The 26,974-nt window shown below is 48.9% G+C and overlaps 1 protein-coding gene and 1 pseudogene across 1 annotated transcript; both read left to right on the top strand.

The window, feature by feature from the left end:
• Positions 1 to 261: 261 nt before the first annotated feature.
• LOC135883825 (D-beta-hydroxybutyrate dehydrogenase, mitochondrial-like) lies at positions 262 to 26,974 on the top strand. The gene is made up of 5 exons (XM_065411080.1): positions 262 to 282; positions 5,486 to 5,596; positions 19,263 to 19,404; positions 24,481 to 24,633; positions 26,505 to 26,974. The coding sequence occupies exons 1-5, from the start codon at positions 262 to 264 to the stop codon at positions 26,972 to 26,974; spliced, it is 897 nt and encodes a 298-aa protein (XP_065267152.1).
• LOC135883826 (large ribosomal subunit protein eL33-like) lies at positions 20,623 to 20,983 on the top strand (annotated as a pseudogene).

The raw sequence follows: 26,974 nt of genomic DNA, 5'->3' as shown, positions 1-26,974 counted from the left end.
CTCCAATACGTCTGTTAGTCTATAAGGTGCCACAGGACTCTTTTTACACAGAAACTTCTCAAAGCAGCACCGCCCTGTTATTTGCTAATTCATATTATCAAGAACATTAGAAAAATCAGCAACTCAGAGGGGGGCTCAGCATTCAGCAGAGGACTGTTACCAGACTCTGGATCTTCTCTCAGTAGTTATAATCCAGATTGGTTCATATTTTGTGAAGTTGCCTCAGCATTATGGTACATTTGAAATGGTTCCATTACCAGGATGGAAGCCCTTAAGTGCCTGGTAAAGCAGTGTGAAATTAAGGGTTTGTTGTTGGAACAGACAAAGTTCAGTATTGTAACTGCTTGTTTTGAACTTAAAATGAAACCATGCTGCACCAGATAATAAGGAGGGTGTCAAGGACGGGTTCACAGGGGATGGGACCTTGAAAAACAAATGACAGCGAGAGGGGGAATAGGAAAAAGTCTAGACAAGTGTCTGCAGGTTCTCAAATTATCTGGAAAGGCTGAGGTTATCCAGCTACTTTGCTTAACTTTGCCTCTGTTGCAATCAGTGGGTTTAATTTTGAGCGTGTGTGGAAATTGTACAACTTATTTTAAAGAAAATCAGACCCTTTTTTGAGAAAAATAAATAAACTGTAAATGTGTTGATGTGGGTGCAGGTTTAAGTGAATATTTATTGTAGTGTACTTAGACACACAACTTGCCTTTGTGGAAAATATCATCTAGATATAGCAGTGCCGTGCATATAGACTAGTGAGCTAGCACGCGTGATGTTACTGAGTCGTCCCACCAAAGCCATCACAAAGCCAAGAGTTCTGTGTTCCAGCATGTCAGTAGCTCCTAGGTGCGCTGGCAGAACTATGTGGGGTGAGTTACCTACACGCTGGTTAGTTTAGAACACCTGCTGTCTCCAAACACTGTACAAATATTGGTGAAAGAAGCCTCACCATCCTTTGAGCGGCAGCTAACTAGTTGTATCTCCAGTTCACGGAGGGACAAACTGAGGCATGGAGAGGCTAAGTGATTTGCCTGAGGTCATTCCAGCAACTCGGTGTCAGGGCTGCAGCCTGATTACTATTCCTGAGCTGCCTGACAACCATGCTGCATCTGCCTGCTCTACTCAGGGCTGTGGGACCTTCATGTTTGCAAGCATTCAGGGCTTGTCTACACTTATTGGGGGATCAACGAGAGGCGATCGATGCATTGGCGGTCAATTTAGTGGATCTAGTGAAGACCCACTAAATCGACAGCCAATCGCTCTCCTGTCGACTCCTGTACTCCACCGGATCGAGAAGAGTAGGGGGAGTCGACGGGAGACATCGCATAGTGTGGACCTCGCGGTAAATAGATCTAAGCGACGTCGATTTGAGTTACACTATTCACGTAACTCAAATTGCATAGCTTAGGTCAAATTTCCCCTGTAGTGTAGACAAGGTCTCAGTTAACCTGATTTAAAATGTTGAGGGGCGCTGCTTGGGTGATGGTCATTTGAATATCTTCTAAGCAGTCTATCTAGGAGACAGAATAAAGAGCAGGAACATGGTATTTACACAGTGATATATTTTGAAAGGTGTACATTTGCACAGCCACACCTCTGAATGGGTGTGCAACACTGTGTGTGCTCATGGTGTTTGCTCACACAAACCAATTATTTGTACACAACTGGGAGGTGTGTGTGCAGCACGTCTAAGTACTTATATATCACAGTAGTATCCAAATACCTTACAGTCATTAATGTATTTATTATGCTCACGGCATCCTGTGAGGCCAGGCAGTGCTACTGTCTCCATTTTAGATGGAGGAAACTGAGGCACCGAGCCACTAAGTGATTAGCCGCAGGTCACACAGGGAATCTGTGGCAGAGCCACACATTGAACATCCTGAATCCCAGCCTAGTGCTTTACCACAAACACCCCCTCTCAATGGGCTTATTGATGCTACTAGCAGTCCACCTTCACGGATCTGTTCTCCCAGCTGGATGCGGGCAAATGCCCTACCAGTGTCACTGAGCCAGGCCCAGATCCGTTCATCTCAAAGCAGAGATCCCAAAGTAGAATGAAGGTGAAGCCTGTCCAGAGATGAGGAGAATAGAACCTGCAAGTAACATGGTCTCTCTCTCTCTGTGTCTCATTAACTAGGCAGCAGTTTAGTTTGTTACATCATAGGCTGAGGAGTGTCCCTTACAGCAGTGGCTCTCAATCTTTCCAGACGACAGTACCCCTTTGAGGAGTCTGATTTGTCTTGCGTACCCCTGTTTCACCTCACTTAAAAACTACTTGCTTACAAAATCAGACATAAAAATACGAAAGTGTCACAGCACATTATTACTGAAATATTCCTTACTTTCTCATTGTTACCATATAATTATAAAAATAAATCAATTGGAATATAAATATTGTATTTACATTTCAGTGTATAGAGCAGTATAAACATGCCATTGTATGAAATTGTAGTTTGTACTGACTTCGCTAGTGCTTTTTATGTAGCCTGTTGTAAAACCAGGCAAATATCTAGATGAGGTGATGTACCCCCTGGAAGAGCTCTGCGCACCCCCAGGGATACACGTATCCCTGGTTGAGAGCCACTGACTTACAGAACTGTAGGAACTGGAGATGGAAAAGACCTGTTAGGTCTAATCTAGCCTGCCCCTCACAGAGCAGGGCAGCTTATCCCTCTTCAGTATAGTGGAGTTCTTCAGGGATGGGGACTGCCCACAGTCCTTGCAAGCCAGGCAGCCCTCTTGCCCTTGGATAATGTACCCACCAGCTACGTGCCAGAGGATAACAACACTAGCGATGCGATCACTGGCTCCTCCCTGAGTAACAGGGCACCTACTAAAGCGATACTACTCCTGGGACCCGGTTCTGCAGCTGCTGCATACAAGCAGCTCCCCTGCTGCCAGTCGTTTCATTATTGGCAAGTAGGATAATAGTAAACGCTTTGGGCAAGTTTTATATGTTAAATATAGTCCGTAGATTTTCCCCAGAGGCAGACGTAGTTAAGAGGGGTTCATTAAAGTGCTTTCATTTGCTTTGTTTCATTTCTTGCTTATTTTGTTACTGGAGGAAGCAAAACAGCTGCCCAGCTCTAAAAACTGATGAGCTAATGAATCTCAAACTGACACAGTCCACTCCCCTGTCTACGGATCTTCGTTTGTTTCCCTCAGCTGATCTGTGCCCTGGTAAGATTTGCTGATAGGGGACCTGATTACAATTAGCTGTGGCTCGTTTTGTTCCCTCTTGCCTGGCTCCAAAATAGCCCTGGAAGTGACAAGAACTGGCCATCCTCCGGTTCCTGAAGTTTCTGGAACAGAGCTGACATACTACTGGGGAGAGGGATGAGCCATACTGACCCCAGGGAGGGAGAGGGCAGGAGGGCAGTGTTGGAGGTGAGTATAGACGGCCATGATAAGCTTTCACAGAGTGATTCATACTCGGCCTGACTCAGTGCCACTGAGAACAGAATCAAGCCTTGTACATTTAAATTCTCATTTCCCTTTTGTCCTTCGTATCATGGTTTGTGCCTGCAACTTGCTTCAAGCACAGCTTAAATTTAAGATCATTACTGTCTTTAAATGAGCTTGTAAAAGCAACAACACCTCCAGTGGGTAAAGGATGGGATGTAATTCATTCCCTTATCAGTTTCTGCTCTGCCTTCTGTCTATGATCTGATTCTTCCACATTAAACTTCTTTCCTTATTATTGCTACATACATCAGCAAAAACAACAAAGCCCCCATGTTATCTGGAAGGGACAGCTGGACAAGTTGCCAGAGTGCGAGGCACTTATTCCGGAAGCTGTCTCTTGTAGCATAACACAGGGAATATTGGGTTGCAAGCCACTCCCCAGAGACATTTTAGACCTAAGTTCCTTATTGCTTCCTCTTACCCTTTTTTATTGTATAACATCATCACCTGAAAGCTAGTGCCTCAAGGAAGCCTATACAAACTCCATATTATACAGCCCTAGCTTCAGTTTGGAGAGCTACAGAACATTACAGCCATAAATACAGGACACACAGTTTAGTGTTGCTGGCTCACTTAAACTTTAACGTTTAATTGTTTCACATAACTGAAGGTACCATGATGAACAGAATAGGGGACGGGGAGTTCAGTCAGAGGGGAGGGAGTATGTCCTAGGGGTTAGAGCACAAGATTGTGTGTTTAAGGACTTCTGGGTTACGGTGTGACATATTGGAATTGGAAAAGGGCAATAAAAATTATTAGGGGTCTGGAACAGCTGCCATATGAGGAGAGATTAATAAGACTGGGACTTTTCAACTTGGAAAAGAGACGACTAAGGGGTCGGCATCCTTCTGCATGCGGCCCATCAGGGTAATCCGCTGGTGGGCCGCGAGACATGAGCAACTTTTGTGTCCATCCTGATGGGGAGCAATAACAATACCACCTAGCTCTTATATAGCATTTTTTCATCCATCGAGCTCAAGCAACATAAGTAGCATTATACCCATTTTTTCAGGTGAGGAAACTGAGGCACAGAGCAATGCGGTAACTCGTCCAAGGTCACCCAGCAGGGCAGAGGCAGGGCTGTGACTAGACCCCAGGTTTCCCAAGTCCCAGTCCAGTGCTCCTCCCAACTGCTGTGTCCAGCCTGCTAGATGAGTTTGAATATGTTTTGTGGAATTTTGGTGTCATCTCTTTTTGCTGGTGTCTGAAATTTTGCTGCCTTTTTCTGTCTCTATGTTGATTTACTTTTTAAAAAGGGAACTGTTGTCAGTGTCATTGTAGCATAAATAATCTGATTTTCTTGTTAGAATGGAAGCATGTATTATGAGATGGGTTGTACAGTGCATTTTCAACAGGAGCGCTTTTCTGCCGCCCTAGGCAGTGGAAGGTCCCGCCCCGAAATGCCGCCCCCCACAGAGGTGGCGGAAGGTCCCGCCTCCGAAATACCGCCGCGGTCGCCACCCCGCAAATTGTAGCGCCCTAGGCGACTACCTAGGTCGCCTAATGGGTTGCGCCGGCCCTGATTTTCAAGAGAGAGCTCATGGCATTTCTCGACAAAAGTGCCCACATTCTGATCTCATTTTCACGGGTGTAAACCAGGAGAAAGTCAATGGAGTTAGTCTGGTGTAAAATCAGTGTGACAGCAGAGTCAGGCCCATTGTGCCTTGCAGCTGGTGGTGTCATTTATGGCTGTGCACAGTGGGTGTGAAATGCTGCCAATGATATAAATGTGTAGAGGGTTTTGAGTCTGGTAATGTCTCACACTCACTGTGCATGAGTGTAAATGGCAGTGCAAGGGGCGGGGTAGAATCCGGACAACTTCAAAACAATTTAGGGCTTGCTGACGTATGGTGTAGCCAATATCCCTACTAAAATACTATTGATGTGTGCTAGCCTGCTCGTGGGGCTGCACCGTTGCTATGTATTGTAATTTTAATAGGCTTCTGCAGCATTGTAATAGCTCTTGCTATCACAGAGTGTATCCACTCCCTCTAAACTGTTGGCTTCCCCTGCACAGGTTGACGGGAAGGCAGTGCTAATAACAGGCTGTGACAAAGGGTTTGGACATGCCTTGGCAAAGCAGCTGCATGCACAGGGATTCACTGTCTTTGCTGGCTGTTTGCTGACGGTGAGTACTACGTTCAGTTAACTCTGTTAGAGGTTGTGAAGGGCACATTTTAAAGGGATAGTAACATGCTGATTTAAAGTCTGTGATCAATGAAAATGTCTTTGCATTTAAAAAAAAAATGCAAATTAAACATTCTTTTTGCTTAGACTTCAACATTTCTTGCTCAGCATTGCGGAGTCAATCAGCTAGCCATGGAAAAGCCCTAACAGACTATCAAATCAATAGGTCCTTCAGTAGGGTTACCATACATCCAGATTTTCCCGGACATGTCCGGCTTTTTGGTCCTCAAATCCCCGTCCGGGGGGGAATTGCCAAAAAGCCGAACATGTCCGGGAAAATACTCCCAGCTTTGTTTTGCCGGCATCCCTGCCCCAGTCCCCTGCTTACCTTACAGCAGCTCCGGCAGGCTGCGAGCTACAGGCGGATTCCCCCACAGCGGCGGCTGCTGCTGCTCCCCCCCAGACACCTCAGCTTTGTGGAGCTGAAGAGCTGAGCTGCCCGAGCGCTACCGGCTTCACGGTTTGCCGGGCAGCCCTCAGACCTCCAGACCCTGCGCCCCCGGCCGGGCGCTTCCCCTCCCGGGCTCCGGCTGCGCTGGGGAAGCGCCCGGCCGGGGGCGCAGGGTCTGGAGGTCTGGGGGCTGCCCGGCAAACCGTGAAGCCGGTAGTGCTCGGGCAGCTGTTTTGCATGGCTGGGAGGGAGGAGGGGGAATGCGGGGCGCTCGGGGAGGGGGCGGAGTTGGGGTGGGGCCAGGGCAGGGAAGGGCTGGAGTTGGGGCGGGGCCAGGGCTGGGGAATGGGCGGGGCCAGGGCCCCGTGGAGTGTCCTCTTTTTTTAATGTTTAAATATGGTAACCCTACCTTCAGCCAAGAAAACTGCCCCACCCAAATCTCTTATTGGAGACATCGCTGACAGAAGCAAATAGATGCAATGCCATGTGAAACCACTGTTTCTGAAGCAGCTCTAAATGAGATCTCCAGATTACCAAAGATCTCGATATAGAACCGTCTGTAAATGAGTCTGTAAAGTCAGTCGCCTCCTAGCACCAGGAGTGGCTGGTGTACAGAAGAAAGGAGGACAGGTGTCAGACTCGCCGGGCTGCCAGCTGAGGCAGGAGCTGGAACGGGGGCTGGCTAGCGTGGAAGCAGGCAAAGGCAGGAGCAGGCTGCAGCAGGGCGGGATGGAATAGAAGCAGTCTGTCAGAATTCCTAGGCAATGGGTGTGTTCCCGGCCTGGTAGTGATGTTGAGCAGACTGGAGAGACTGCTTCCCTTAGGAGCCTGGATACCTGTCTTGGGATCAGCTGGGTGGGTCCTCACCTGTGGATTGGCTGAACCCTGGTTGGATGCATGGGGCCTCTCACAAGATCTGCAGGTAATTGCTTCTGATGACTCATCAGGCTTAGGCCGGCTCAGAGGTAACTGGTTTAGGAAGGCTCAGGCCAGAGGTAACTGGTCACATCAGATGGTGCATAGGTTTAAGCACAATGTCTTGCTTTCCTGCCTGAGGGCAGGAGGGGGACCGCAAGACATGAAGGACACCAACATCATAATGTTGGACAAAACCAAAGGAGATTGGAGTGATTGCAGCAGCTGCAAAGGAATCTCTCTCTGTAGTGTTGTTGGCAAGGCATTTGTGTGGGTCGTTCTCCAAAAACTGCAAGTTCTTGCGGAACATGTATATCCAGAGAGTCAGTGAGGCTTCTGTGCTGACAGATCAGCTATCAACATGGTCTTGAGACTGAGGCAACTGCAAGAAAAGTGTCAAGAACAAGGAAAATCTCTACATGGACTTCATAAATCTTACAAGGGCTTTGAACTGATCAGCAGGAAGGGACTTTTCCGACTGCTAGAGAGGATTGGCTGGCCCCCAATCCTCCTCAGTCTGATTTTTATCTTTCCATGATGGCATGAAGGCTACAATCCAGTGTAATGGTGATCAATCTGACAGCTTTGAAATCTGCAGTGGTGTCAAACGGGGATGTGTTTAGGCACCAACAATCTTTGGTATAGTCTCCTCTCTCCTGCTTGATCATACTTTCTCATCTAGTACCAAGGCAGAACATCCCTACACGATCAGATGGGAACATCTTCAACGTTGCACATCTTAAGAGCAAAAGGCAAAGTCAAACGCATGCTGATAAGATAATTTTTGTGTGTGCGGTTGCTCAGGAATTGGACTTATTAACCACTCATGATATTGTAACATGACACACAATAACTGAACTGCTTCAGTGCTTACACCGTTGTCTGTTGAGACAGATATTTATTTGTGGTACTATAGTGCCTAGGAGATCTAGTCATGGACCAGAACCCCATTGCACTAGGCGTTGTACAAAAACAAAACAAAGTGACAGCCCCTACCCCAAGAAGCTTACAGCCTCAGTATAAGACAAACGACAACAGTTGGATACAGACAGATGGAGGAGGACAAGTATACAATGAAAGAATATTGCTTGGCATGACAGGCTGTGAGCTCTGCATACCAGCAGCCTAACTAGTGTCATGTTTTTTGTAGGTCCCCCAGCAAAGTGGGGCACTGAGGGGATTTGAAGGTGGATAGTGAGGTAGCTGGCGATATTATCATTGTCCTACTCACCCTCCTCTGCCTGTGTGTGCCCCTCACTTGTTCTGCCATATCAGTGTAGACTGTAAGTTCTTGGGCAGCGGCCAAAGCTCTTGTGAACTCTGCCTGGTTGGGGGGCGAGGCCATCTAGCATATTTGGGATGTTTGAAAAGTAAGGCAGGGAGAGACTTCCAGAGCTTCAGACAACTCGGGGCAAATGTGCTGCCAGCAGCCCCACCCCCACCCCTCTGGCTTTAAACCAGGGCTGTGGTTAGCTTAAGTGTCTCCAACAATTGTAGCTGTAGTGGTATCCACAGGCACTGACTTTCTTCTTTCCAGGTGGGTGCTCCACCCCTGCTCCGCCCTGAGGCCCCGCCCCTACTCTGCCCCTTCCCCAAGGCCCCACCCTCACTCTGCCTCTTCCTGCCCCCGCTCTGCCCCCTTTGGCACCGCCTGCTGCCAAACAGCTGATCGGTGGGGGCCCCCGAACAGCTGATTGGTGGGTGGCTGGTGGGTGCTGAGCACCCACTATTTTTTTTCCATGGGTGCTCCAGCCCTGGAGCACCCACGGAGTCTGCACTTATGGTGGTATCCCCTGGGCACATATGGGTCTCTCAGGAAGCTGGCTCCCAAACGCTCTAGGGTCACTGGCAGTGAGTACAGCATATGGAGCACCAGAGCAACATGGTCCCAGAAAGGTGGGCAGCTCCTTTCTGCTCTGACTTCATCTTCCAAACAGCCCCCTGGGGTAGCCCCAGTGCAGGAGGCCTGAGGAGTGACATGGCCTGTTTATTTCCATTGGCCAAGCCGAGAGGAAAATTTAAAAAAGAGCAACTGGGAGGGCTAAGTCAATTCAGGTTTTGATGTAACAATTGAAGATTTTACTATTAAGAGATGAAATGCAGGATTTTTAATATTTTGTTAAATATTTTTTTTTACTTTTCTGTGTTCCTTTAAAATAATTTAAAGCTGACTAGGAAATGTTTGAAGGTGGCCATTGTATCCAGGTGTTTGGATGGCTGGAGACCACAGCTGTACTCCCAGAAACCCCCGCAGTACAGCTCGAATGTGACCCACCTGGCTGCCTAGTGTCAGCAAAGGAAGGTTACGTTCTGTCATTGCACCAGAAAGGAAAGTTGGCCAGGCCAGACACCTCAGCTGACATATTTCATAACCTGGCAGAAGAAAGTCCTGTTGGACAACTGCCATTTTGTGAAAATTTCCATCCAAAGGCTCTGTAAATCCTCTATTACTAGTGTCATGCGGTGCTTTGAGCTGGCCCTTTGCTGCTGCGTCACTTTTCACCGCAGCTTGCTCGGGCTTGAGATGGGAGCAGCAGGTGGAAGGATGGAGCGAATGTGGAATCGAATGTTTACAGGGAGGGCTATTTCAGGAGATTGGCACACCAGTGGAGAGCAGAGAGGGCATTTGAGGGCAAATAAATGAACTAAGTTGACTCCATAGTCAGCCTGACTATCTGGAGTTCTGTATGACTAGTCTGGTCATTTTCAGAAGCAAGGAAGTTTCACCTCTTGGTCACAAGTTAAAATCTGACCCCAACTGGTATTGGCCTAGGAGGCAGAGTGCTCTAGTGCAGGGTTTCTCAGTCTTTTAGGTTGGTGATGCCTCATTTAAAGTCAAAAATTATTTTCATCACCCCCACCATTCCTTACACTTACTATAAAGGTAAAAATAAACAGTGTCTCACTGATAACAATGCTAAGCCTACGGAACTTATAGATGGATGTGTTTCTAGATGTTGAGAGCGAATACTTGACCTTGAAGGGAAAAGGTGTGCAGGGAGTAGGGCAGCAAGTTTTTTTTGCTTTAGATTGTTATAAATTTTTCAACAGCTTGCAACATCCCCAGCCCATGTCCCTTGCTTGCCTTTCGTGACCCCTTGGGGTTGTGGTCCATTGGTTGTCTAGTAGTTAGAGCTGGGGAACATGGAATTAGGAAACATGGGGTCGATGCCCAGTGGTATCACAGGCTTGCCGTATGACCTTGAGCAAGTTACACTACCACTCCATGACTCAGTTTCCCATATGTACAAAGAATGTAATAATTGTAAAGCGCTTTGAGATCCTTGGAGGACAGGTCATATGGAAGCACCACTATCACCTGTCTGTTCTGTGGCTTGCTGTTGGTTACTTTATCAGAGCACAGGATTTTTATTCTTGTTTCCCTGATGCTGTCACTTTTCAGAAACCTTACAGTCACTGAAAGGTCTCCGCTGCCCCTTCAGCAATGGAAGGCGGCGGGGTCACATTCCAAAGGAGCCATACCCCATGTCTGCTACTTCTCACAGCTCCCGAGGTGCATTTTGGCCCCCATGGTAGTTAGCGGGGCCCAAGTCATTAAACACTTCCTCTCCAGTTCTGTTTTACAGGCTGTAGCTCCAGACTGTCGTGCTGAGACAAATGGGCACAGCTGTTTTAAATTGCAGCTCTTCCTCTATGGGTTCCTCAAACAACAGGGATATGTCAGACCAGCCTCTTGACTTCAGTGTGAGGCAGCAGGGAGAGGATGGTACAGGAATGGTGAATGGAGCCCCTCAGAGAATAGCAGCCCGGGCAGAAAGCAGGTGACCAAGGCTGTGGGTCCTGTTCGACATTGGTGGAAGTTGGGAGCACTTGGCATCCCCTGAGGTCAGGCCCTTCTGTAGTAAGATGCAGGTCTCAGGACCGGCTCCAGGGTTTTTGCCGCCTCAAGCGGCGGAAGGGGAAAAAAAAAAAAGCCGCGATCGCAATTGCGATTGGCAGCACTCCTGCGGCAGCTCCACCGCGCCGCTTTCTTCTTCGGCGGGAATTCGGCGGCAGGTGCTTCCCTCCGAGAGGGACCCGCCGCCGAACAGCCCGACGTGCCGCCCCTTCCCCTTGGCCGCCCCAAGCACCTGCTTGCTGGCCTGGTGCCTGGAGCCGGCCCTGACTGGTCTTCAGCGTTTCTTCCGAATCTGCATTGATGCTGCAGAGCGAATGGGCAGCATTTGTGAAAACTCCCTGGTAACGGGCTTTGTGCTAAGGAGCGAATTTGGGCTAAACTGTCACTAGTAATCTGATTCCAATAGGAATGGAAACATCCTGCGTCAGACCTGGTGCTGGAGCCGTGTGAAGAATCAATCCTCCAGGTCTCCCACGGCATCTTGGAAACAGCGCTGATTCCTGAGCTACTCCCAATAAAACTCCTCACAACCACCTGGACCTCCCCACACCCCATCCCGTCCCACGATGCTGTGCTCCACAGGCCTTGTGGTGACCCCCCCCCCCCGTCTCACCCTGCGACACCGCACTCCACGGGCCCCCTGGTGACCTCCCCCCGTCTCACCCTGCGACACCGCACTCCACGGGCCCCCTGGTGACCTCTCCCCGTCCCGCCCTGTGACACCGCACTCACGGGCCCCCTGATGACACCCCCACCCCCCGTCCCGCCCTGTGACACCGCACTCCACGGGCCCCCTGGTGACCCACCCGCCCTGCCCGGTGATGCTCCATGGGTCTCGTCTCCCCGCGATCTGCCCACACTTCCCAGTCACACTGTGCTTCACAGGCCTCCCTCTGCCCCACATCATGACACCATGCTACAAGAACCTCCCTGTGTCCTTCCCACCTCACGATGCTGAACCTCCCCTCCCCCCCGAGCATCCCCACCCCGCGACACTCCACAGGCCTCCTCGCGCCCTGCCCATCCCATGACATGACCCCACAAGGGCATCGCTGAGACCTGCCTGCCCCATGACATGACCCCATGCCACACAGGCCTTGCTGTGACTGGCCTGACCCACATCATGATCCATGTCAGGACTGAACGGGCACTTTCCCATCCCCGGAGAGAACTGAAAGAAAGAAGCAAGAGACTTGCCCGTATGGAGGGGAAGGTTTTCTCTGCTGCTGGCCCCCAACACCGGAGCAGCCCCAAGCAGAGGAGGTGGCCAGGGCTGCGCTGTGAAGTACTGTGATGACACAAGTAGGCAGGGCAGAGCAAAGTCAACTCCAGTGAAAGGAGCCTGTGGTGAGCAGCTGCAGCAAGGAGGGAGGGTCAGCTTCCCACGGGCGGGGGACATGGCTGTACCAGGCTAGTCACACAGGAATAGCAGCACAACGGGCACAGCCACAACACTAAACTTTACTGTACACAAAGTGTAGCCTGCCTCCAACACGGCCAAGATGTGCGGCTGGACGCTTCACACAGTGCCACCAAGTGACTACACGTAAGGCGGTTTAAGCTTCCCATCACATCTCCCCCCTTTGGTCTTTTCTGTATTTTAACTACTTTAAAACTCTAAAACTGTTTTTTTCCCCAAACTAACTTTTTGAATTTCAATACGTGTCTGTGTATTACTCATCCCCGAATCGTACTGGTTCTTTAACTATACAGCCACTATACGTTGCTCTTTGTAGCAGGTATAGTTTCCTGCCTGACACTTGTCTGTAAGTTCCCACAGCACCTACAAAAGCCGTTACATCTTCTTCTGGCCCACAGGTGTTTGAGTGCAATGCGGGGCTCCGTGACAATGTGTCTGCTGTTACCAGATTTTTACCAGGAGTATATTCAGCGATAGGGTTAAATTGCATGAGCCTGTTCAAAAGACATTGGCATCTCATTGATGCTTGATACAGGTCTTTTCCGTTGATAAGGGTTACAAGAGGTTTATGGGCAGTTATCAGTTTAAAGGAACGTAATCCACACATATCTGTAGGAGTTCTCACATGCTCATACACGTGCCAAGGCACTCCTTTTCAGTCAGTGCATATCGTTTTTCTGCTTCTGTAAGTGTACAAGAGCAGAATCCAGCTGGCTTCAACTCAGATCCATATACCTGCAACAGTACACCACCAAGGACATAGCTACTGGCATTGGCTGTGACCATTGTGTGTTTGTTTGCATTGTAGAACATTGAAACTGGAACAGTTGAGATAATTTATTTTACCCTTTTGCAGGCAATCTCCTGATTTGGCCCCCATAAATGGGATGCATTGCACCTTAATAGTTCATTCAAGGATTTTGTCACTGTAGAAAGGTCTTGCAGGTATTAGCCAAAACAATTTACCATCCCCGTTAAGCATCTCAGTTTTGGAACAAATGCATTCAATTCTCTAATTGGTTTTACTTTCTCAGAGCCAAGACTAATTCCATCTTTGTTTATTATCTGCCCCCAAAATTCATTTTGGTGTAGGTGGAAAACACACTTTTCTTTAGTTAGCTTGAGTCCAGGTTCACTGATTAAGCTCAGACCTTTATTGAGGGTTTTGTCTTGTTTTCCACTGATGTCCCATATACTAAAATTTTGTCCATAAAAATGACAGCCCCATTTATGTTCTTTAGCCGCTCTGCCATCTTTCTTTGGAAAATGTCAGGAATTCTGGTAATCCCGAAACGTAATCTTTGAAAGCACAATCTCCCAAGTTGCGTAATGAATGTAGTCAGTGTAGCACTCTCTTAGAAACCACTTGAGGCATCAAGTTTGGAGAATACAGTAGCTCCTGCCATGTCAGGAAGAAAGTCTCCGAGTGCTGGAAGGATATAGTTTTCTCTTGCTACTGCTTCAATAAGTCTTTTAAGATTCATACAGGTTCGTATTTTTCCCTATAACAGGTACCATCGGTGCAGACCATGCAGTTGGCTCAGATCTTTGCTTGATTATGTCACTCTTTTCCATTCCCTTTAACTCCATTTCTACTTTATGAAGTAATGGGATAGGAATTCTGTGGGGCATATGTACGCTATGTGGTTCAGCAGCCTTTCTACTGCATCCCCTTTTAAAAATCCAGTACACCAAATAGTCTATCTCCTTCTTCCATCTTTCTCACTCCACCCATCATGGCAACCACACTGAGACAGAGGAGACTGTCAGCCTCTGATCACATCCACAGTAACATTAAAGCTTTTGTCTTTGTAGGTTGTTTCTGTGGAAAACTGTCCAGTGCTGCCAAAGTACCTGGGGGCTTATTTAGGACAGTATCTGCTGGTTTCAGCTTGAGGAGAGGTTGAAGGTGATTAGAAGGCCCTTCTGGTATGACTGGTGCATCCACACCTGAATCTATTTTAAAATTAAGTCTTGCCTGAGAGATTCAGTTTCACCTCCAGGCTGGCTTTGGGTCATTACCTGTGACTGAGCCCAGAAAAAAGGTCTCTTGACTCTCCATGCTCACTTCCTGTACTGCCTGTGTGCAGCTGGGTGATGGGGTATGCAGACCCCACACTGGACAGCAGGGGGTTAATGAGCTAGTGTGGGCTCAGGTGGTGCTGCCCCATCGCAGGTGTGGAAATGGCAGGTTTGAAGAGGGAGAGCCCCAGCTCAGTTGATGGCAGACCGGGGAGGAGAGCAGACCTTCAGTCCTCAGTTGCTGGAGAGAGGGCAGACTGGAGGCAGAGCTCCCCAGCTGAGTGCTGCCCAACGGCCCCTTCCTGAGGGGAGGGAGGGAGGGAGGGCCAGATGCTGACTCACCTTGAGAGGGAACCACTGCCTTCTATTACCTGCAAATGCAGGTTAGGGCCCTAGACCGATGAGTGTCCTCTGAAGGAAGAGAGCCTTGACCCAGCTTTGGGATGAACAGCTGTGTTAATTCCCCTCGTTTTTGTTCGTTAACTACCCAGAAGAGGAGAGACTTTAAAGTGACCTGGCCAAAGGTCCAAGTCGCGGGAAGAGGCAGATGATCACAGCACCGGAATGACCATCAGCAGAAAGTACATGATGCGGAGAGAGTTGCTATGCCATGCCCAGCCACAAGAAGGTGCTAGTTCATGGGCAGACAGTGGCAAAATGTCCAGTTTCTGTGCACTTACAGGATTTGGCTCCTTTGGCTGGACAATCACCTCTTGGATTGTGACTTTTCCCACATCATATGCAGCAATTGTAATAAATCCTCAAAAGCAATGTGGGGTAAGCCTCAGACATTGCCTTTGAGGATTTATTACAATTGCTTTTTACAGCTGTGCTAATCTCCTGTTGTCACTCTGTAAGTCATTTCCTCTAGTCTCTTTCTGGCAGCCTCTGGTCTCTATTTTGATTTTTAATCCTCTCCGATTGTCTTGTCATTTCTGTTGCTGTGTGAAGGGTTACATAGAATCATAGGACTGGAAGGGACCTCGAGAGGTCTTCCAGTCCCCTGCACTCATGGCAGGACTAAGTATTATCTAGACTAGTATTATCTAGAAATCTCTCTTCATTTGCAGTTTCTCTGATAGTCTGTTGCTAAAATGCCCGGCACTACTGTCTGTAGTCTGCTCTTCCTTTTTATCCTCAAAATCATAGTCTTCTGCCATGTCATATAAGCCTCCTATAAAAGATTCCACAGCCTCCCCAGTGTTTGGACATGCTGGTAGAAAAACACTCGCTCATAAACCACATTAGGCTGAGGTATAAAATGCTCATCAAACTTAGCCAGCCCCCCAGAGTAATTGTTCTTGTGGCTCTCCTCTCCAAAGGCCAAGGATTGAAAGATACATTCAGCTTCCCTGGCCATGGTACAGATGAGAGAACTAGCTTTCCCCTCCCCCATCTCATTGTGGAGTTTAGTTGCAATGCAAAAACGTGTAAAGTGCTCCGTCCAGTTGGGCCAGTCGGACGGTCTGTTGAAGTTGAAGCTCTCTGGTGCATGGACCTTTAGCATTTTGACAAAATTCTGCAGTTTCTGTTGTTTATCTTCTGACACCATGTTGTGTTAAGTAACAGAGGGTCCTGTGGCACCTTTAAGACTAACAGAAGTATTGGGAGCATATGCTTTCGTGGGTAAGAACCTCACTTCTTCAGATGCAAGTAATGGAAATCTCCAGAGGCAGGTATAAATCAGTATGGAATATACTGATTTATACCTGCCTCTGGAGATTTCCATTACTTGCATCTGAAGAAGTGAGGTTCTTACCCACGAAAGCTTATGCTCCCAATACTTCTGTTAGTCTTAAAGGTGCCACAGGACCCTCTGTTACTTTTTACAGATTCAGACTAACACGGCTACCCCTCTGATACATGTTGTGATAGTCACACAGACAGAGGCAAGATACATGCTAGTCACAACAGTCTTATTGTAAAAAAAAAAGAGTGTAGACTGCCTCTGTCACTCAGTAAAGATGGGGTGCAGTATGCTTCATACAGCACCACGTAGTGACTAAACATTTCCCCAGACCCGAAGAAGAGCTCTGAGATCCTCGAAAGCTAGTGCCTTCCATCCACGGAAGTTGGTCCAATAAAAGATATCACCCCCTCACTTTGTGTCTGTCACATATTATAATGCAGTTTAAACTTCCCCTCCAAGCCTGAAAGCACAGAAGCAGTAGAAAGAACAAATAAAACAAAGAGCAGGCGAAGGGGTAGAAGTTGTGTCCCCAGGGTGATGGAGCTGCTGCTGTCGGAATCCGGGCACCAAGCCCAGACTCTGCTGATAAATCAACATAGTGACATGGACGAGGTTCTGTGGGCAGTTTCATCTTGCATGAGGACCCATCTGCAAGAGGGATGAGTCCCCCGTATGGTTCCTCCCGGGCACCGGGGAGAAAAGGAGGCAGATGGCGCACTGGGAACACCAGGTCTCTCCCTGTTTTGTACCCAATGTGCATTCTCTTGGACGACCTCTCCCCCCTCCCAGCGACCCAAGAGCAGCAAGGGTCAGTGACACAGCCCCCCAAAACCATCCAGGAAACAACTCAGGCAGACCCTGCAGGAGAACTGGGAGCAGGAGGCACAGAGCAGAACCTTTGGGGGGGATATAGTGAGACACCCCAACAGTCCTGCGAAGCTTGCCTGGCCTGAGCACTCCCGCAGCCCTCCCAGAGCTCACATCGCCCCAGAGGGGTAAGGAAGAGGTGGACCATGGAGGGGCAGGAGTTTAGGGCAGTAACTACAGGTGGTCCTCCTTGGCCGAAGAAGAAAATTCTCATTTTAGGTGAGAAATACTAATGAGCGACACTGTTTTTCCAAGTCATTGACCAATGGCTGTTTGGCAGAAGTATTAGAAATGTGTTTCTTTTTTATTTTAGGAAGGGCTGAGGGGGGAGCAAACTTACTTAGGGAGCCCTGGTTCTCAGCACTCTGAGATGACAAGAAGTGCTTGAGCACAGATACAGTAAGTCTCTGTTCGTGAGCGGGATTGGCTTCATTTCGTTCACTGTGAAGCAGCTGAAAGGCTCTTTGTATGATCCAAAGCTAAGTTTTAACAACGTTTTCCCAAGATACAGTGAGCAGCAGCGTACGAAGTATAAACGGTTTGCTTTAAAGGGAGCAGAACATTGTGATGCTGACACGATGCCGACCAAAATGCCAACATCACACTTTGGGAGGTTTCTTTTCATGTACATAGAAAGATCTGAGAAGTGCTGTCGTGTCTTGTGTCCAGTCACCTGGGAAGTTCCATTGCTTCGTCCTGTGTTTCTGTGATGCCTGGAAACATTTAAGTTTTAAAAGGAAATGTTGTGGGGCCAGATCCTGAATTCAGTTACACTGGTGTAACGCTGGAGTAACTCCACATTGAAGTTAATGGAGTTACCCCATCTATAGCAGCATGATTGACATTCTGACTAACCACATGACCCTTTTGCTTTGCTGAAGAGGTTGTCGGAGGAAGGCACTTTTGAACTGTACACCTCGCAGGAGACAGGTAGTCTGCAACACCAGTAAAAGCAACTAAGTAAATATGCAATATTTACTTCAGCTTTCCTGCAAAGGCAGTCGAGAAGGTACCTGTGGGGTAAAACAGCAATCTCCCCACCTACTGTAACATGATGTGGGACTATACTTGCCTTGTCTTGTTTGCCTGCAATAATTGGAAGCTGTATGCAAGTACAGGAGAAATCAGAAGTGCTGACTAATAGCAGCCCATGAAAATGCAAATGTCTCCTCCCTGATAAAGTTGATGATAAGAAGGAGGGAAGGAAATGGTGACCTAGATATCCGCTCTAAGACGCCTGGATTCTCTGGAACCCCGTGGCTGAGCTCAGGTAAATTGAATCCCCCCTTGTAGAGATGTTTGTTTTTGTTTTGTTTTTCATTCCTCCCCCACCCCCAACAAGACCTTAAAGCCAAGTCCCAAATCCTGCCTGCTTTGCCTGGCAATGACCAGATACAATTTGGAATTTGGTCTCAAATATCAGTTTTGTTAAAAAAAATACACACAGCAACAAATACAAAATATACACAGCAACAAAACCCAAAATAACCCCAACAAAACTAAGCACGTATAGAATTGTTTCCATTATTCTATTTAAAATTCCTGGGAAAATATTTTCCCTCAAATTTCACGTCAGTGTTTGCAAACTAAATATTGCAACTTTGTGCTATTGCATGAGACCCTGAAAGTAAAATTGACAAGACACTGGTCATAAAGAAAAGTGGAGTTGACCTGTCTTTTCTCATTACTCAGGGTGGAGTAAGCATTTGTTCTGATGTCCTTACTCAGCGTTTCCTCTTTCCATCTTGCTGTGAATCAGGTGTCTGACTGGCTGCCACTCTCCCCCCAGAGATGGCTGCATCCCCCTGACACTTCCATTACTACACCTCCTGATCTCTTTTGTAATAAATGCAAATTGTTATACAGAAGGTTCACTTGTCAATGTTTTATACCTTTCCTTTTTTATAGCACTAGACTGTTCGCTCTCAGACTCAGCCAGCGAGGAATTGCCTTTGGCATTGTAGTCTTGCATTTGCTTCTGAAAGAGAATGAAAGAATACATTTAAGTAGAATGGGTAGGAATTTTTAGAGTGAGCTATTCAGAGGAGCTGCCTGAAAAGCCATTTACTCTCAAGCCCAGAAAATCTGTACTTGTGTGATCCTTTTGAAAATGTTGGCTCTATTACCCACAGAGCACTGACACCGGTCAGCACTTACATAGCTCTCTACACCCTCCGACTGCGGGGCAAACAATAACCAATGAATCCACCTGTGAGGCAGGGAGAAACAGAGTCAGTCTCACTATTTGCTGGGTGGGGAAATTGAGACAGAAATGAGAGGTAAATTCCCAAAGGTTGGACTCGCATTGTGTGATTGCATGGGCTGTCTGGGGGCCATCTCTGCATGCACATTTCCAACAGCCCAAGTCTGTGTCCTTGGCACGGGGCTGGATTACTGCCGTCCTGTCTGAGCAGGGCATCGCTCTTCTTTCTCTCTTGGGCAGGGTGAGAATGGAGATGGTGCCAAGGAGCTGGAAAGCATTAAATCGGATCGCATGAAAGTGCTGCAGCTAAATGTGTGCAGTGACCAGGAAGTGGCTCAGGCTGTGGAGTTGGTGAAGAACAATCTGAAGGAGCCGGAGAAAGGTAGGTAGTGCGGATAACGTTACAGGCTGGGGGAGCCTGTGCTCTCAGGCCAGTTGCCTTTTTAATTAACTTACATGAACCCTTGCTAAGGAGGAGTTACCCCCCTAGGGGCAGAGTTAAGGTGATCTGAGTGGCATAGTAATGGATCTGAGTGTTGTGTGGGAGGCATTTCCTGGCTTTGTTTTTTTGTCGTCGTATTCTGGAAGGTGCAGAGGGGAGCTGGACTGTTGCATGACAGCAGCACAGATAAGTGCTGGCGAGCAGCAGCCACTTCTTACTGCGAACGGCCTGGCTTCTGCTGGATTTGAAGACAGTTACTGCTCAGCAGCACTGCAGGTAACCAGGCTGGCCGTGGGGAATGGAGCTTGAAATAGGACCTCACTGTGCCTCTCCCTCTCTCCCCTCTGTATCTGAGCCTGCTTCGGGGAGCTTGTGAGGGTTCGTGGCCACGGTGGGTCCCACTGTGCCTGCTCGACTGTATTCGTAGAGCCTGCCTGGCCGCCCACACAGGAGTAAACCAGCCATCAGCCTCAGACTAGGACTGATGATAAACACATCACGTGTCAGGGTATTGAGCATCTCCCCCACAGCTCTCTGTCCAGAGACATCCTCACAGGAGCACCTGTGGTTTTGCTCCATCCAAGAGGTGGAGTAGGGCCAGGAGTAGCTTTTTCCTTGCTCATGGCAGGTGTTAAGGTGCTGGGCAGATTAAAAGTGTGGCAGAAAGATAGTCCCAACCTTCATTCAAAGTACCCAACAAGGTCCTTAATCCCTACATGAATGATGCTATTAAATATAAGGAAGAAATAACCAGAAGTCAATTCCCACCTCCTCCCCCGAGTGTGCTCTCTCTGTGCACAATTCTGTCCTTCGTGCACAACCATTCCACACCCGCCCTGTCTCATCAGATTCCTCTCCACACCTTTTCACACCGCCCCAAGCTTTTCACGCAGAGCACATTAGCAGCAGCAGCGGCACAGAGCTGTGCTGTACAGAATGACAGCTTGCAAGCAAGCAGCACTGTTGTTTCTCAAACAGTGGCAATGCGATAAAAGTCTGGTTCCTAGCAGGGATGGGCACAGGATCCCTTGTGTACTTCTCCGTCTGATAGGTGGGCAGTCCCTCCTTCGTGGAGATTTATGTAGTCACTCACTGCCATAGGCATGCTTATGGCAGCTCCCTTTCACTGCCTTCTTGTGGCAGAGCCATGGGGGCCTGCTGGGATCAAGACTTCAGGACACCACCATGTCTGGGAGATTGTGGTCCGAGGCCATTTTTGCTGGCTATAGGCATGGTCTCCGAAACCAGAGGGAGCACACTGCCCTTCTGAAAATTAACGGAGTTATGCCTGGGACAAGACTGAATTCTGCTTGGGAAAGAGATGGGCCTATGTATACAATGAAACACCACACTGTGACTCTTGGTGGCAAGCCCAACACAACGCGAGACAGCTGGGCGAAAGTAACGCGTGCCCATAGAAACAGTGGCTTGCTTCATGCTAAGTTCCAACCCAACCTTCTTGTCAAGACCAGGGGGCACAGAATCAGAGTGATGCTGTGTCCATCTAGAATCTAAATTTTTACTGAAAATACAGTTCAGAATTTTACTTCTGGGGGAATTCTGCACCACTGCACATGCACAGAATTTATGTCCCCTGCAGATTTCTTAGCTTCCCCGCAGAAAAATGGCTTTCTGAAGGGGAAGCAAAAGGAAGCCACAAGAGCGGTTGTGCGACCCTCCCCAGCAGTATGTTTTGGGTGCCCAGGGCAGCTGGCAGAGAAGTAAATCACTGTGGGGCAGGAGGCGGGACTGGGGAAGACCTGGCTGGTGGCTCCGACCTTGCGCTGGGCTCAACTGCTAGTCCCAGCTGGGCTGGGGAGGACAGGACTTCCTCTTCCCCCGTACGGCATCTGGGGCTGGGTCAGACCCACCCCCAGATTTCTTTCCCGGCTGCAGGAAGCTCTGCAAACTGCCCCCCACCCCCGCTTCCTGCACCCATTGCTCCTCAGCTGCATGGGGAGGGATTCCTGTAGAGGGAGCTGCTCCCCCATCCACCCACCGCCCGTGCATCCAGACCCCCTCATACCCAGACCCTCCCGCCGAGCCTCACCCTCCTGATAAGCCCCACTCCCCTTGCACCTGGACCACCCTAATGAGCCACGTGCACCTGGATCCCCACCCCACTGAGCCCCACTTCCCCAGCATCTGAACCCCCTACTGAGCCTCCCACCCAGACCGCCCTGCCGAGCTCTATCCCTCCCACACCCAGCCTCCCCCGCCACTGAGCCCCAACCACCTTCACCTGGACCCCCCTGCAGAGTCCCATTACCATTACACCCAGAACCCCCCAACAAGCCCCTGTGCATCCAGATCCCCCCCTGTACCCGGATTCCCCACTGAGCTGCCTGCACCCAGATTGCCCCACACAGAACCCTCTCAACCCACACCTGGATCCCCCCACATTAAGCCCCTCCACACTTGGATCCTGCCTTGCTGAGCCTGCCTGCCCATGGTGAGGAGCAGGGCCTTGGGGTGTTTCTGGGGCAGGCTGGGTCCTTGCGCTTTGTCAGGGATGGGTGCAGCCTCACCGCTGAATCCGTGTCCTAGGGGGGAGCTGCACAGTGAACTCCCACCTCTGTGCAGCCACTGGCCTGTGCTCTCCAGTGCCATGCTGGAGCCTCCATATTTATTTGACAAATAAAATTTGCAGAATTTTTAAATATTGTGTGTAGAATTTTAAATTTTTTGGTGCAGAATGCCCTCAGGGGTAGAATTGGTTGCAAAACACACAAAAAGCACAGCATTCCAGACGGAGTGTCTGGGCTCTGAGACGCTAAACTCTTTGGGGTGGGAAGTGTCTCTCTTTCTCTTTGGTATTGGGCCGCACCCACCCGTGTTGACACTAAACAAATAATGATAATGCTCTTTAAAGATGTGGTTGTGCTGCATGCCTCATATGTGCCAGATGACTATCAGAGTTCTGTTACAGACTACTGTGATATGATTGACTAATGATGGAATCTCATAAAGGATTAACTGCTTTAATTAGCTTTTTAATAAGTGGTCCTAAATGTACTAAATGTATTATACAAGCTCTGGTTACAGAGAGACCTGTTCCAGGCCATGGCAGGGAGCCAGGTGCCAAAGCTCTGCTGTAAGCCCTGTTCCCTCTCTGGCCTTGGGGAAGTCACTGACAAACGCATTCAATACAAGTCTCTGCCGAACTCTCTGACTTCAGTGAAATTACACCAGGGATTAATCAGGCACTCTGTGTCCTAGTACCGTAGTATTCTTATCATTATTTATTATCTGTGCGTGCTGTCGCCACACAGACCATCATCAGGATCAGTGCCTCAGTTTGCTGGGTGCTGGTCAAACATATAATTAAAGATAGTCTCTGCCCCAAGGAATTTACAGTCTACAATAAGGACAGCGCTTAACAAGTGGGTGTGTAACACAGGGAGAGTGTGTCTGGGGGATGGGAGCAGCGTGTGTAGCAGAAATAGGGACACAGCGTTGCCTGTATTTAGCTATATGTATAATTTACAATCTTCAATTTAAAATAATCATATTGTACACAGACACCAGAATAAATGAACACAAGGTTTCAGTGGCTCTTCCAACAGGCCGCCTGCCTACCTGTTACCCGTATCTAGCTAGCTGAGGCCATCACCGTAGAAATGGGACTTGAGAAGTGATTTGAAAGAGGGTGAATGAACTGAATTGGAGAGAGCATTCTAGGCATAAGGAGCAGCATGGGAGAAGGTGCTCAAAGAGGCAAGGGGCATTGGAGTCTGCTACGGTTGGCTGGGCAGAGGGGTCTGTTCATGATGTGGTAGGACAGGTGAGCAGATAAGTATAATGGGGACCCTGATTATGAGTGGGCCATACCACAACAGAAATAATAAATAGATGACTAAATAACTGGTCAGATTTTTGCAATGTCTGATCCTTGTTTTCCTACTGTTTGCTCTGTCATTATCATTGGTTATTGATTGCCTAGCACCATATGGATATAAACAGGACTTTCAAAGAAAGACAGAGTCCTTACTCCGAAGAACGTAAAATCTAAGGGCTCAGTCCTGCAGACACTGCTGGAGGCGCCTGTCTTTAGTGCAAACTAACGAGGTTCTGCTGTAGTAAGGATTGAAAGTAGCCAAATTGTGGGCTGGTTACGAGTTGCTGCCCTCTGCAAACACAGGAGAAAGAACTTGGATGGTAGAACCCTGCAGAGGTGCCATGGTGAAGTCAGGACTTTCAAAAGTGGCCTCTGATGTTTCGGGTGCCCATCTTGAGCCCGTTTAGCACCCTTATTCCCCCAGAAGTCAGTGGGACCCATGGGTGCTGAGCCCCTCTGGAAATCAGACCCCAGGTTAGGCTCCCCAAATCAAGTGTTATCCTTCATCTTCTTTGGCTTGAGGAGGACACTGTACCACTGCTGGAGAGGCAGCTGCTCCAGGGGAGCTTTCTTCTCTTGTTTGTGCTCTTCAGTCAAACACCAGCCAGAGTGGACCATGGTTAGTGGGACAGATACAGCCCCATCCTGCATGTCTGTCTGTCCCAGCCTCAGGAGAACCAACGACCTGACAGCAAGCAACAGTCCTCCTGTTTGAGGTTCAGGTGCTGGCCCCTCACTAACTTCTCTGGTGCTTTGAGCCAATGCCTTGATGCTCTTCTGTCTCACCTGTTTGGGAATGTAAAATGTTAACCAGTTAACTGATAAGCATTAGTCTTACTAGTTAACCCGCTGTAACTGTTAACCCCCGCGCAGTCTGGAGCAGCCCCAGCCATGCCGGCCGGCCGGCCCTTTAATTAGTTAACCATTTAAACAAAATATTTTTAATCATTTAAACGATTAACTTTTAAAACAATATTTACATCCCTACTTCTGTTACTCCCATGTTACCTTAGCCCACTGTGGTTCCTCTTTGTTGGTGTATTTCACTGTCCTAGATGAAAATGTCCTGTTTTTGCCAGTGGATTGTTTTACCCTGAGAGAAGATAAAATCCCAGAAGAGCTGTTTCTCCCTGAGGGACCCCCCACTTAAACCCTTTAACTCTCTTGTTTATTGGCAGGGCTCTGGGGCTTGGTGAATAACGCTGGAGTATCAGCCTTCGGAGAGGTGGAATTCACAAGCATAGACAAGTACAAGGAGGTGGCAGATGTCAACTTGTGGGGAACTGTCAGAGTGACCAAGGCTTTCCTGCCCCTTGTTCGCAGAGCTAAAGGTACAGATGGCCTCTGGCATGGCCGCAGTCAGAAGCTTTGCAAAGCAACAGGGAAAAGCCACTAAAAACATCTCACGTTCCGCCTTCAGTGACACCTGTGCAAGCACAGCGAAGCCCCTGAGGCTATACAGGCATGAGGGAGGGCAGGATTTGGCCTGTAATATGAGCACTTTGCAGATCTATAGCAAGTCACCTTGTATCAGAGGGGTAGCCGTGTTAGTCTGAATCTGTAAAAAGCAACAGAGGGTCCTGTGGCACCTTTAAGACTAACAGAAGTATTGGGAGCATAAGCTTTCGTGGGTAAGAACCTCACTTCTTCAGATGCACCTGTGAGGTTCTTACCCACGAAAGCTTATGCTCCCAAGTCACCTTGTGTAACTCCTGTCGTTGAGGGGACCCGAGCTATAGCGAGGATGATAAATGAGGTTATAACAATATCTATGCACAGAGCCATTTTAGATGCTTCCCAAACAGCCAGCCCAGCTAAACACGCCAGTGAGGTAATAAATATGAGGAAATCTGAAGGCAGGCAGCAGTAGGCCGATGCAAGCCCAGCCTCCTGCTCTGGGAAGGGAGACACAGACACACAAGAGGTGACACTGAGATGTTTTTTCCAGATATCATTTATATTGTGTGCTGCTAAATATATCCCAGCTGCCCTATAATAAGTAACTCCCCAGCCAAGATTATATGTTGTTATTCCTGTTCCGTTGTCATGGCGAGGGTGCATACAGGCAGGGTGTGAACAATAGTGTAGGAACCAAGTGTGCCACTCTGCTCCATGTGGCTCTAACATTTCAAGCCCCAAAGCTTGGCCCCATAAAACTCCTTATTACTGCAATAGCTGAGAGGATTTTCAGGGTCAGTTCAGCGAACGTAGCAGAACCTGCAGCTGCAGGCTCCCCAGTGCACTGCCCCCCGCCCCCCCAGGAGCTGGATGAAATGCTAGAGGAGGTTTACTGCTCCTGCTCCCAGCCCTGCTGGAGTACAAACCACTTTACGCTGGCAGAGCACTGTGGTGAGGACAGCATGAGCTGTCCCTGGGGGATCAGAACGTTTCCCCTTTATCACAGCTGCAGCAGGGCCACAATCACAGCTCCCTCCCCTCCTGTTTAACAGGAAAGCTCCATCCCTCTCCCATCACTCCCTACACGCTCACCCGCCAGTTCCGGACACAGACCGATATGTGAATGGACTGCAGAGAAACCTCCCCTGCACTGGCATAGGGGCGGGGGGCAGGGGGAGAAGGCCACCCAGAGGGTCCTGGGGCTCCCAGCTTTGGGCCCCAAATGCTCCTGAGCCAGCCCTGTCTGTATTACCCGGAAATGAGGATAATCTGCAGCTCTTTGGTGAGTTTATGGAACGGATGGAGTGGCCATGGCCATTGGAAATCCCCATCCATGTGCCCACAACAAACATGGCTGCCTCAGCTTCTGTCCCCCGCTCCTCCTTGGCTAATACCCAGCTAGCAAATACAACGTGAGTACCAGCGGAATTTTTCCTGGTGTGGAGGTGGAGAGGGGCAAGGTCTTCCAGGCACAGGGAGGAGGGGACGTAGATTGAGAAGATGACCGGTAATGAGATTAACCATGTTTGTGTTGGGGACCCCTGACGACAGTGTGATTTCTGGACGTCAGTCAGCATCCAGGGCTGAGGGAGAGGATGCGTCAGTAGCATGAGGATCAAAAGAGGGTGCTTGCTGCCATGTCCTGGCTGAAGAGCCCCTTGTCCTCCAGCACAGAGTTTATGTTGTCTGGAGATTATTCCCTGAACAGGTTATCCTGTCACCAGTCTATTTGGGCGTCCATCCTGCCCAGCCCAGCCCAGAACAGAGGCTACCAATTTCCTTTTCCTGTCTCTGTCCACTACAGGTCGTGTGGTGAACATCACCAGCATGTTAGGGCGGATGGCCAGCCCTTCCCGCTCCTCCTATTGCGTTTCCAAGTTTGGCGTGGCAGCCTTCTCCGACTGCCTCCGGCAGGAAATGTACCGCTGGGGAGTCCGCGTTATCCTCATTGAGCCCAGCAACTTTGTAGCTGCTACTGGCATTCTGACGCCTGAGAGCATCGAAGCCCAAGCAGAGGAGCTGTGGAGAAGAGCCAACAAAACTGTCCAGGAAGACTATGGGAAACCCTATTTCACGCGCCAGATAACCCTGATGAAGTCCTTCATTGACAGCAGCCTGAAGGACATGTCCCTCGTCCTGAACGACATCACGGATGCGCTCACTTCCAAGTACCCTTACACCCGGTACAATCCCATGGAGGCCCACTGGCGGGTGAGGCTGCATGTCGTCACTCACCTGCCCACTGCAGTTGCGGACTGGCTGTATATTTACTGA

The sequence above is a fragment of the Emys orbicularis genome, chromosome 9, assembly GCF_028017835.1.
Source record: "Emys orbicularis isolate rEmyOrb1 chromosome 9, rEmyOrb1.hap1, whole genome shotgun sequence".
NCBI classification, from domain to species: Eukaryota; Metazoa; Chordata; order Testudines; family Emydidae; genus Emys; species Emys orbicularis.
Note: the sequence above shows the minus strand (reverse complement) of the source record. Positions and strands in the feature narration are given on the sequence as shown.

Bases quoted from the DNA above. Each gene is read 5' to 3' on its own strand.
- LOC135883825 (XM_065411080.1), top strand. From the start codon at position 262: ATGGAAGCCCTTAAGTGCCTG. The intron at 5,597-19,262 runs GTGAGTACTACG...TCTCTTGGGCAG, and splicing joins TTGCTGGCTGTTTGCTGACG to GGTGAGAATGGAGATGGTGC. The intron at 19,405-24,480 runs GTAGGTAGTGCG...GTTTATTGGCAG, and splicing joins TCTGAAGGAGCCGGAGAAAG to GGCTCTGGGGCTTGGTGAAT.